General features: G+C 40.3%; 2 protein-coding genes across 3 annotated transcripts; one reads left to right on the plus strand and one right to left on the minus strand.

The window, feature by feature from the left end:
- On the plus strand, nt 1-2,866 carry c10h8orf74 (chromosome 10 C8orf74 homolog). The gene is made up of 4 exons (XM_017721420.2): nt 1-64; nt 764-953; nt 1,798-2,195; nt 2,606-2,866. Exons 1-4 carry the CDS (start codon nt 14-16, stop codon nt 2,801-2,803), a joined length of 837 nt encoding a protein of 278 aa, XP_017576909.1. The 5' UTR covers nt 1-13; the 3' UTR covers nt 2,804-2,866.
- Nucleotides 2,867-4,382: 1,516 nt separating this feature from the next.
- LOC108441731 (L-threonine 3-dehydrogenase, mitochondrial-like) lies at nt 4,383-8,554 on the minus strand. Of its 2 annotated transcripts, XM_017721417.2 has the most exons (9): nt 8,409-8,554; nt 6,672-6,863; nt 6,412-6,454; nt 6,226-6,296; nt 5,964-6,113; nt 5,689-5,861; nt 5,477-5,567; nt 5,121-5,390; nt 4,840-4,979 (listed from the first exon to the last, which is right to left on the minus strand). In XM_017721417.2, exons 2-9 carry the CDS (start codon nt 6,853-6,855, stop codon nt 4,840-4,842), a joined length of 1,122 nt encoding a protein of 373 aa, XP_017576906.1. In that variant the 5' UTR covers nt 6,856-6,863; nt 8,409-8,554. The 2 variants fall into 2 exon arrangements, with proteins under 2 accessions (XP_037397992.1, XP_017576906.1); XM_037542095.1 differs by lacking the exon at nt 8,409-8,554 and having other exon boundaries at nt 4,383-4,979; nt 6,672-6,855.
- Between the last annotated feature and the right edge of the window lie 1,555 nt (nt 8,555-10,109).

Below are 10,109 nucleotides of genomic sequence, written 5' to 3' on the forward strand. Positions count from 1 at the left end.
AACGCCAGCAGCCATGGCAACGGACTTAACGGAGAGCATGTTGAAGGAGTTATCGACACTCGAGGTGAAGTCCTGCATAACCTTCTTCGTTTACATTTTATTAACATATTTCTGAGATTTAATGTCGTTTTCAGTAAGATGAACTGTAGTCTGTTTAGTTACATTTGGTTTTGAGCGGGCCAGGGAGAATGTGTAAAGCAGTTATTGTTTTGAGGTGATTTGCAGGTTAGCTAGCGTTAACCAACCTAGCTAGCTAGTTAAGTAAGGTTATGTTCTGGCGAGAAAACAAACGATCACGCTGATGTAACGGTAACGTTGCTCTAGCCTTGTTTTTCGGTAGCTCGTGTCGAGGCCTAACGACCGTACCATTCTGTGCTAACGTTAACGTTAGTGGCTGCCAAATGTGCTGCTTTGTTGTTCTCAATGGTCCCAACAGGTTCGCATCAGGTGGTATTGGAAAGCCTAAAATCGTGAAATCTTGGCCGAGCGTCACTGTACGTTAGCTAGTATACAACCGCAGCTGCATCTTACCTCTACACAACTAAAGGCAGTCGATCCGATCAAACGATCCAGAGAAACAGAGCCATCTCTCGCTTTCGACAGCTTTTTCAAAGTAGTACCGTTAACGTTAGTAGACGAGGGCTCAGACAGAGACGTCCACCAGCAGGCTAAATCCGATAAAGACTCTTAAAGCGAACTCTGACACGGTTCTTTGCTTCTTTTTATTCTTCCTTTTTTGCCTTCGTGCTCCGTTTTGTTGTAGAGGGAAGAAGGCATTCTGCGCCTGAGCAGTTGTTTTCAATGGAGGGAGTTTGAAGGCGACGACCAGAGGCAATATTTGCACCAGGAGTTTGTGTATGAGAGTGTAATGTATTCTGTAAAGCGTGGGCTTCCATGGTCTGCAGTGGCACAAATAGCAAACATGACTAAAGAGCTCCTCCCTGAGCTTAAAGGTGAGACACTGCTGATGAATACAACACTCAAAAACTTCTGTTTCCACCATGTTTCAGTCATAATCCACAACATGTCATTAAACATCAACAGTAATCATACACTGTGTCCAAAAGCATCTAGACAGCTACTGTAGTGTATTTGTCTCTGTGAAGGGCATCCTTTACTGACACAGGCAGTTAGTTGCACACATACAGCTTGTATAATTGTAAAAAGCATTGCCCATGGAATGGGATGCTCTGGAGCATTTACACACAAGCCACAAATGAAATATATTGCTTCAGCTTAAATTTAAGTGCTTACACATAGCAATTCCGTTCATGTAACCTGTTTAATTCATGTTAAGCCAATGCACACATTTGAATGACCCCCAGCGTTGGCCTGGGGAGCAGTGGAACCATGTTCTCTGTAGTAATGGAGCACCAGGTAATGATGATTTGGGAGTGACATTTGTGATCCAGAACTAATCAGCCAACATCAGGACCTGCACTCACTAATGCTTTTGTGGTTGAATGCAATCAGATCCTTACAGCAAAATTCCAACATCACAGTGTAAGCCTTCCTGGAAGAGTAGAGGCTGTCACTACAGCAAAGGAGGGGCAAACTCCCCATCAATGACCTTGATTTCAGAATTATAAAAACATTGAGCAGGTTTTTGCAAACTTTTTTGCAGAATTTACTATAAAAGTAAATTTAATCAGCTCACAACTCGTGATAGACATGATAGACATTTCAGTTAAATCCCAGTTCAGAGGAAAGCTTTAATGCAAGAACTTGCAGATGCCTTCTTTGTCCTTTAGTTGCAACTGAACATGCGTGTCTGTGTCTCCTCTCTGTCTATATTAGGTCTGGAGAAATCTGAAGTCATTTCCCTGATCCAGGCACGGCTGTCACAGTGTCACCCTCGACTCTCTCCTACTCATCATGCTGCCCTGGGTGACTTCATTTTAAAGGACTATATCCGTCATCAGCGCCTCTATCAGGCTTTTTTAAAGGGCGAGATGAACCTTAAAAGCATGCATTCCCGGCTTGAAATCCATGTTGCACCATATCCTCTACCTCTTTGTGAAGGAACTGATGTGGTGGTTTGGGAGAAGCAACAGGCTTTGAAGGAACTAAAGGCAGCTGTGGCAGAGAAACAGGCAGAAATCCATAGACTCAAAGAGCAGGCTGATGCACAACTCATGGGAAAGCTACAAGACACTCTTGGTGACCTTTCACTGGAAAACCGACTAGATGAACAGGTACAAGTACTAATCAGTTTATATCTGAAGGTACCATCGTAATATTGTGCATGGTAGCACACATTAGGCTAGGGAATGGAGTCATTTGTGGAGATTAAGGTTTAATTAAGATCTGTTAGGTATAGCCACCTATTTTATAAGAAAACTGTAAAAATATGACACATTATTTTACCAACTATACATCACAAAAGAAAATGGGCCTTAAAGAGCTACACTATGCGTTAATCAGCTACGGAGTATAGAGCTTTGCTCAATCAGCAGTTGTCGTGTAAACCGGATTAAGCGATTACATTTGTTTACTACTCTGAGGGGTCTGACTTTATTAAATAGGTCAATAGGTTACAATTTACTCATGTATATATTCTCACAAATATTCTCTTCCTGACATTTTCTGCTCTTTACCCTTGTAGGCGGTGAAGATCATGGTACGCACCTTTCTGCAGTCACATGGAGACGCTGTAAAAGATACTTTAATGAAGGAAATCAGAGCTGTACAAGAACTGTTGGAACTAAGATTGAGTCAAAAGTCTCTTACTGGAGCAGGACACTCTTCACATGTATCAAGCTTCTCTGAAAAGCCAAGCTCCACGAAAGCAAAAAAGAAATGATGACAAGAACTACTTTAATGCTTCACATTCTGAATGTAATAAATATTTCATTCTTTTTTTGAATCCAACTTTCTTTGCAGTTTATTCTATTGCACTATCCAAAAACAATGTCACCCAGTTTCCCGGACATGGATTAAGCCTAGTCAGCCTAGCCTAGTTAGCAAGACTGCTAACACCACCATCGCCTACCTGTGTAAAAATTGATCAAACTGTAAGTCGCTCTGGATAAGAGCGTCAGCCAAATGCCGTAAATGTAAATGTAAATCTGGAAAGTCTTTTTAGTCCCGTCTTATGCATTGCTAATATGAAACGTGGATTTTTTGTTGTTGTTTTTTTATTTTTCAAGTATATCAAGACTAACTGCTTTACACAGTTTTTGACCATTCATTTGAAGAGGCCCACTCTGAGAGGTATTTAATTTGTGTCAGTAATAAATAGTACATACATGCATGGCAAACAATCTTTAATGACTAAAAGAAACATGAAGTATAAAACAGTAATGACTGTCTAATATACTCTACATTGCAACTACAGATGATGAGACCTGATCCTTGAAGAGTTTTATTATCACTGTACCTTTGGGGAAACTATTTGTAGGCAAATGCTTTTGATAAAGCTGAAAGATACAGTCTTCATAGTAAACAGCACCAGGTTCTTGATGTTCATATGAACAAAACTATATTTCAAATGTTTCCATATGTGCACACCCATAGTAAATAAATAGCAGTAAAATATGTTACACTGATGTGATTACAGTACAACACAAAGTGCTAGTAAAACTAGCTTAATAGTACAGTAGTGCATTAAAAAGACACTGCTTATGATGCAGGAAGACGACAACAATATATCAAAATTACTGCAAAAGGATGACATGAAAAGTGTCAGGTAATCTGTCAAGTATTGAAGGATATTTTTGTAGAAAATAAAGTTAAAAAGGAGTCATCCTAGCTAATGTACAGAGTGCTGTGTTTGGTGTAGTATATATATATATATATATATATATATATATATATAACAACAACCCATATATATACACAACCCTGTATGTGTTGATGGGGAAAAATATTAAACAAATTAAGAAATATATACAGAAACGCTTGACCTCAACATCCATACTAGGAATGGGTATCATCTGAAAGCTTCCTATTTCAGATCCTATATAAATACTCATCTGCTCTTGTCACCACACGTAGAAATGGTATACAGCATATAACACAATTGTTTGTATGTTAGTGCACGGTTTACCTGAGTGGAATATCATCTGATCCAGTACTTGAAGATGTTTTACTATACTCACTTAGAAACAGTCATGTGCAAAAGTTTTAACACCCCTGGTGAAATGAAAATACATTCTCTACAGGGAACACACATATAACTTTATATGCTATTTGTATGCAAATTTTGTTGCTCAATTTTCTGAGTTTAACATTTAAAAAAAAACAAAATATAACATTTCCCATGACTTTTGCACAAGCCACATTGTATGTTTTCCAATATGTTAAATTTATCATTTAAAATGTGCATGTGTGTGTTCTCTGTAGAGGATATTTATTTTCACATAGAAAATCAACCAATCGTAATCTAACCAGGAGCCCAAACTTTTGCTTATAAGCTCTTCATTAAAATACAATTTTTTATGTAAAAAACTGTTTCTCTCTTCTGTTTAGCTGGATGATTCATCTTTATCACCTCATTAGCTGCAGATCACAGTACTGCTTTCACATTTTAGATACTTGCCTTCAAGTCTACGTTCAAAAGAGTTAGCACCTTTTTCCTGTCAGCTTTGGTACAATGATCCAGTGATGGTGTTTTTGTGTAAACTAGTGCCAGCAAGATTTAGTTACTGGATCTACTGTCCTGAAATTTGGTATCTGTTCATCCATCTACTCTAGACAAGCTACACAGACGAACAGTCTGGGAATCCACCAACTGCACACTTTTTCTATGGTTGGACCCACCTAGTAGTCTACAGAGAAAGGCTAATAACATTCCATAATGTCCAGCATACCTAAGTATGCAAGACTAAGTGATGGTATTCAGTTAACATGTGCAACTCTAGAGTCAGAGCCAATGAAGTTAAGCATCATCTGGACAAGCTCTGCTAAGTCATATTCATGTTTCCAGCCCCAGTCCTTTCTTGCATTGCTGTCTTCAAAGTTCATGGGCCAACTGTCAGCTAAGAATGAATGAAAAGAGGTAAGTTTACAATATTGCAGCATTTGGAAAAGTGTAACAGTACATATATGTAACGGTATAGATCTGAAGCCTAATACTCCATTTTTAAGAATATTCATTGTCATATATCTTTAGTTCTTACCGATTGCCTGTCTAACTGGGTCAATTTCATAAGAGACCTCAAGATCAGGCAGCTGTTTTTGCACCTCCTGCGCCAGCTCCTCAGGGGTGAAGCTCATGGCGTTGATGTTGTAGGTACGCATGCTCAGCATCTCAGCAGGAGCCTCCATCACCTCCAGTGTGGCTCTCAGACAATCATCGATGAACATCATAGGGAGGCGTGTGTCAGGCTTTAGGTTGCACACAAACTTACCCGTTTTTATAGCATCATGAAATATCTGGACAGCATAGTCTGGGGAGATAAAGGCTCAGAGTAAATGCAGGTCTGAAGTGCAAAAATCAATCAGTGACAGCTGTTCTAAAAAGGTAGAAGATAACCTGTTGTTCCTCCCCCAGGCTGAGAGTCTGCTGAGATGATGCCCGGATACCTGAGACAACGGAAGTCAAGGCCATATCTGTGGTGGTAATACTGTCCAAAAAAAACAATTATGATAAACCTGAACCAGCACAACAATGTCAACTGTGCACTGTTAAATGTCCTCAGCAAAGCTTAAAAGCAAAAAAGTATTTTTAGACAAGTCAGTACATACTTCTCCCATTAGCTCAGCATGGACCTTGGAGACCCCATAAATGGTTCGTGGCCGCTGGATGCACAGGTCTGGTGTGGGGTTACGAGGGGATGTGGGTCCAAAAGCTCCTATTGTGCTAGGAACAAAGAGTCGAAGCCCATGCTCCACAGCAATGTCAAGGATATTGTGCAGTCCTTAAAAGAAAGAAGTGAAAGAGGAGAGAGAAAAAATATTCAATAGTTTTCACAAAATATCAGCCCTGAAAATGATGAAAATTTTGTTTTTTCATCACTCACCAGTGATGTTGACATCACGAGCAAGGGTCACATTTGCCTCGCCAACTGCACTCAGAAGGGCACTGTAGTGCACCAGCCAGGTAATACGATTGTTCACAACAATTTCTCGTAAATTCTTGTAGTCCAATATATCGGAATAGATAAATGGACCTGGTAATCAAATTTACATTACTATTAAACACATGAACACATAACACATGAAAGCACAAAGGAATGTCTGTCAATTTCAGAATAAAACTTTTAAAAACTATTCCACACTTACCGCTGTGGAAAACATCATTTGGAGGCTTTCTGATGTCAGACAAAATGACATTGTTGTTTCCGAATTGCTTCCTGCAAAACACATTCAGAGAGGGTTGAATTTAGAATTTAAGTGTAAGATCTTCAAATGAAATGAATAGAAAATCTTACAGGCATGTGACTGAGGATTTTGAAAAATCACTCCTACCTAAGCAGCTTGGCAAGTCCCACACCCAGCTGCCCCAGACCCCCTAAAGCACAAGACACAAGAAAGCAGATACGAGCGGTCACCAGTGACATTAGCCAACTGTTGCCATGGAGACTACACTTTGGTTTTGCAAATGCAGTTACCAAGGTAACTCATCATGCAGTGTATATGATGTTTATGGCTTAGATAAGTTACATCTGATGAGAGGTTAGAACACAAATAAGTTAGTGAAAACAGAGGTTACTGTAATGCTTTGACACCTGTGATCAGAACTTTGGGGTGGTCAGTCTCGGAGAAGGACACAGAGTGAAAGCTGGCATCGGAGGTTACTTGACGTGGTGAGAAACTGATGCACCGTGCAGAGACGTACAGGGGTTCACAGCTGCACCCTGGAGCCAGAAGGACTTGCTGTGCTACCTTACTCGCAGCTCTGATGAAGGACATTTCCCACTCTATACAGAGAGGTGCATCAAAACTTGTAGTGAAGTTGCATTGTGAACATCCTTGCTGCCTGCTCATTTTTTAGTGGTGATTTATGGCAGGGGCACCTTTGTTAATAATGATGCTGGTTTAAACTCTAATCCAGAGGTGCCCAATCCTGCTTTTGCAGATCTACCACCCTGCAGAGTTTAGCTCTAACCATAGTCACACCTGATCCTGGTAATGAAGTGTGTCTAAAAAACTAAGCTGGCTCTCCACGACCAGGATTGGGCACCCCTGCTCTAGGACATGGTATATGCTGCCACCTTGTGGTTAAAGCTTTAACACCTAAAAATAACCAGGTATACTAAAGCCTCCCAGAAAAGCTTAACCTAAAGTAAATGGGTCAGAGAAGGATTCTCAAACTGGTAGTAGGAATTTCACCAGCATATTAACTGAGACATATCAAATTTGGAGCTTGCCAAAAGGTAACTTCCTATATGTGTAGTCAGGCAGAGAACTCAGGACACGTATTAATAAAGTCAGCAGCCTGTCATCTTCTACATTACCTTAGCAGTAAATCTGTGGAAAGCATCTGCAGTTCAGCTTTAGCTCTGTATACGTAGGCTATGTGCTGTACAAAAAGCATTCCTCAACCAGGATATTCCAACCTGGGCTGTAAGCCAGAGCCCATTTGGTTATCTAGATGGGTTCTTCACCTGACTAATAGCAGCATGGATTCTAGAGGTCAGTGGCTTCTCAACCCCATGTCCTTGGCACTGCAAACCCCTGCTCTACACTCAAGAGTTCTTCAGTAAAGGGAATGGTTCTATTTAGAACCACGGGAAACGGTTCTTCAGATGGATGAAGAATGTGCTGTATATACGCCAATAGCCAAGCACCAATAATGGTTCTTCTATTGTTGACATCCTAACAACAGCAGAACCTTTTTTGGTACCATATAGAACCATTTTCAAAAACACATTCACATTTACAACACATTTTCCAGCAATCTGAAGAACCATTTCACCATGTGAAGAGCACAAAATGGTTTATTAAATCATTTAAGCACAAAATGGTTTATTATAGAACCATTGGTTTCTAAATAGAACCATTGCCTTTACTGAAGAACCTCTGAGTGTAGAGCAGTGTTTTCTATGCCAGTCCTGAAAGCTCAATGTACTGGAAATCGTATATCTTATATTTCGTGCTTAAATGGTTCTTTTCGTGGTGAAATTGTTCTTCAGATTGGTGGGGAATATGCTGTGACTTTTCTGAAAAAGAACCATTTAAGCAAGAAAAGTTTCTATATAGAGTTCATGGTCCCAAACAGAACCTCTGTTTTTAGACAAAACTGATGCCCTAACATGAGGAAGGAGACCACTAACTCACTACTGAGCTTATGTGAAAACTAAGCGACTCTCTATAGACATAAACATGCGGTTATGACTTCGTGTGAAGCGGCAAACTTAAGGCAGCTATGCGACCTATCAGCTCTCTGTGAGGTCCAGGGTTGCTAACGTTACCAAGCCAAGCGGTCAGCACGCTCTGTGCACCACTGTTGTAACCTTACTCACTGTTTAGAAGCTCCACGGAGACGAATGGTCCTCGGTTTAAGGTCGACAGGAAAGTAAAAAAATATTTTTTCTTCAGTCTCGATGACGAGAAATGAAGCTACAGACAGAGATTTTTCAGGGAAGCTGTCGGCGCCAGACCATTCCTACTGTAGTATTGCATCAGACTGACGCCTGACTCTTGTAGGGTGATTGGGACGCTCGTCGGTGCTGCCCTGCTGCTATTGGATGAGAGCGCAGAGGCGCGGCTCCCCGCTGTAGTATTTTATTTCCCACCCGTATTCCGACAACCCCCGCCTCATCCGCTGGGCGACTGGCTCGCCGTATCTGGGGCTATGTTTTTTTTTTTTCAGATATGGAAAAGTTATTTATCTGGACAGTAAAAAACACTAATATAAAAACAAATACAAACGACAATAAGTGGTGTATGTCATTGTGTTCGTTCAACAGTTTCCAGCCCACTCCTCACAGCAGCTCGGTATTATTTGTAGCTTTTTTATTTTTAGTTTTGATTTTAATTTTAAGAAACATGTACAGGGGTAAATGTAGAACTGTGAACATTAAGCAAACACATGACCGTATATGCGGATGCAAAAGAAATGTGGCAGCCTTCTTTTTACTTTACTTAACTTCTTACTTAGTAACACAGCTATTCTTCATTGTTATTGTGAATCTTAAGAAAAACAACATTTACACTCTGTTTAGCAATTTTTCAAGTCTTATGTCTAAATACAGCTGAAAAAGGCAAAAGAAGAAAGACTGTCCTGAGTCTGGAGTGGATGCTAGGTCCAAGGTGTTCCAGTCGTATCGCAGGAGGCGGGCTCTGCCGGAAAACAGGCGGGGAAAAAAGGACTTCTGCAGTCTCAAGTTCATCCTTCTGTCGGTCCTCCCGCCGGCGTCATAGTCCTACTTGTCGAATGGACCTGAACGAAAAGTGATCAAATTTTGGACACATGTGCACGTTATAGGGGTCCAAGCACCGCGTAGAAGCGCTGGAACCCTTTTGTAATTGTTAGAATTTCTTCTTCGTCTTCAAGAAACGAATCGTGCCGACCAAACTGTAAGTCCTGCAGACAGGACACTTGATCAATACGTCGTGGTCCCTCCTGCTACTCAGGCGCACGAGCTCAGCCCGGATCGGCCCGATGGTGGCGCTATAGCAAAGTTTTAAACACTTTTGTGTATATCTCATTTCCTGTATATGATAGAGACAAAATTCTTTTTTATTGATTATTTTTTTCATATGCTCTAATAAGAAGGTCTCATGAGCCATTCAGCTCTGCCCTTTTTGAATTTTAGATTTACGTTTTCTGAAAAATCCTTTCTGAGCACCAGCTAGACTCTGGATTTTCTCCATGTCTGCATGTCATGTGTCAGAAGTATCATAAGAGGCTGAACTTTAATAATTATCAAAGCAAAATGGAATTTCAACACTGTGTAATGTCCAGGCACCACCTAACAGTAGAGAGAGGGGCTTAAGTTGCTGAATTCAGTCATTCAGGATTTTTGTTTACTTTGTTACAAGTAGAATCTAATGTTCATTTAGGAGTGAGAGTAATTGATATTCTATTAACTGATGAATAATATTGTGATTTAGTGTCTGGATTTTATTTTCCTGTATACTACAGATTAAATCTGAAAGATTTTGAAAAGTGAAAAGTATTTATTATCACTGGGAAAATAGACCCAGACTGAAAACAAAGC

The sequence above is a fragment of the Pygocentrus nattereri genome, chromosome 10, assembly GCF_015220715.1.
Source record: "Pygocentrus nattereri isolate fPygNat1 chromosome 10, fPygNat1.pri, whole genome shotgun sequence".
NCBI classification, from domain to species: Eukaryota; Metazoa; Chordata; class Actinopteri; order Characiformes; family Serrasalmidae; genus Pygocentrus; species Pygocentrus nattereri.

What these genes read in the sequence shown, in the direction of transcription:
- c10h8orf74 (XM_017721420.2), top strand. Translation starts at nt 14, where the DNA reads ATGGCAACGGACTTAACGGAGAGCATGTTGAAGGAGTTATCGACACTC. An exon ending in AGGAGTTATCGACACTCGAG is followed by an intron (nt 65 to 763) that starts GTGAAGTCCTGC and finishes GTTTTGTTGTAG; the next exon opens with AGGGAAGAAGGCATTCTGCG. An exon ending in AAAACCGACTAGATGAACAG is followed by an intron (nt 2,196 to 2,605) that starts GTACAAGTACTA and finishes TTACCCTTGTAG; the next exon opens with GCGGTGAAGATCATGGTACG.
- LOC108441731 (XM_037542095.1), bottom strand. Translation starts at nt 6,855, where the DNA reads ATGTCCTTCATCAGAGCTGCGAGTAAGGTAGCACAGCAAGTCCTTCTG. An exon ending in AAATGATGTTTTCCACAGCG is followed by an intron (nt 6,114 to 6,225) that starts GTAAGTGTGGAA and finishes TTTGATTACCAG; the next exon opens with GTCCATTTATCTATTCCGAT. An exon ending in GCCTGGGGGAGGAACAACAG is followed by an intron (nt 5,391 to 5,476) that starts GTTATCTTCTAC and finishes TTATCTCCCCAG; the next exon opens with ACTATGCTGTCCAGATATTT.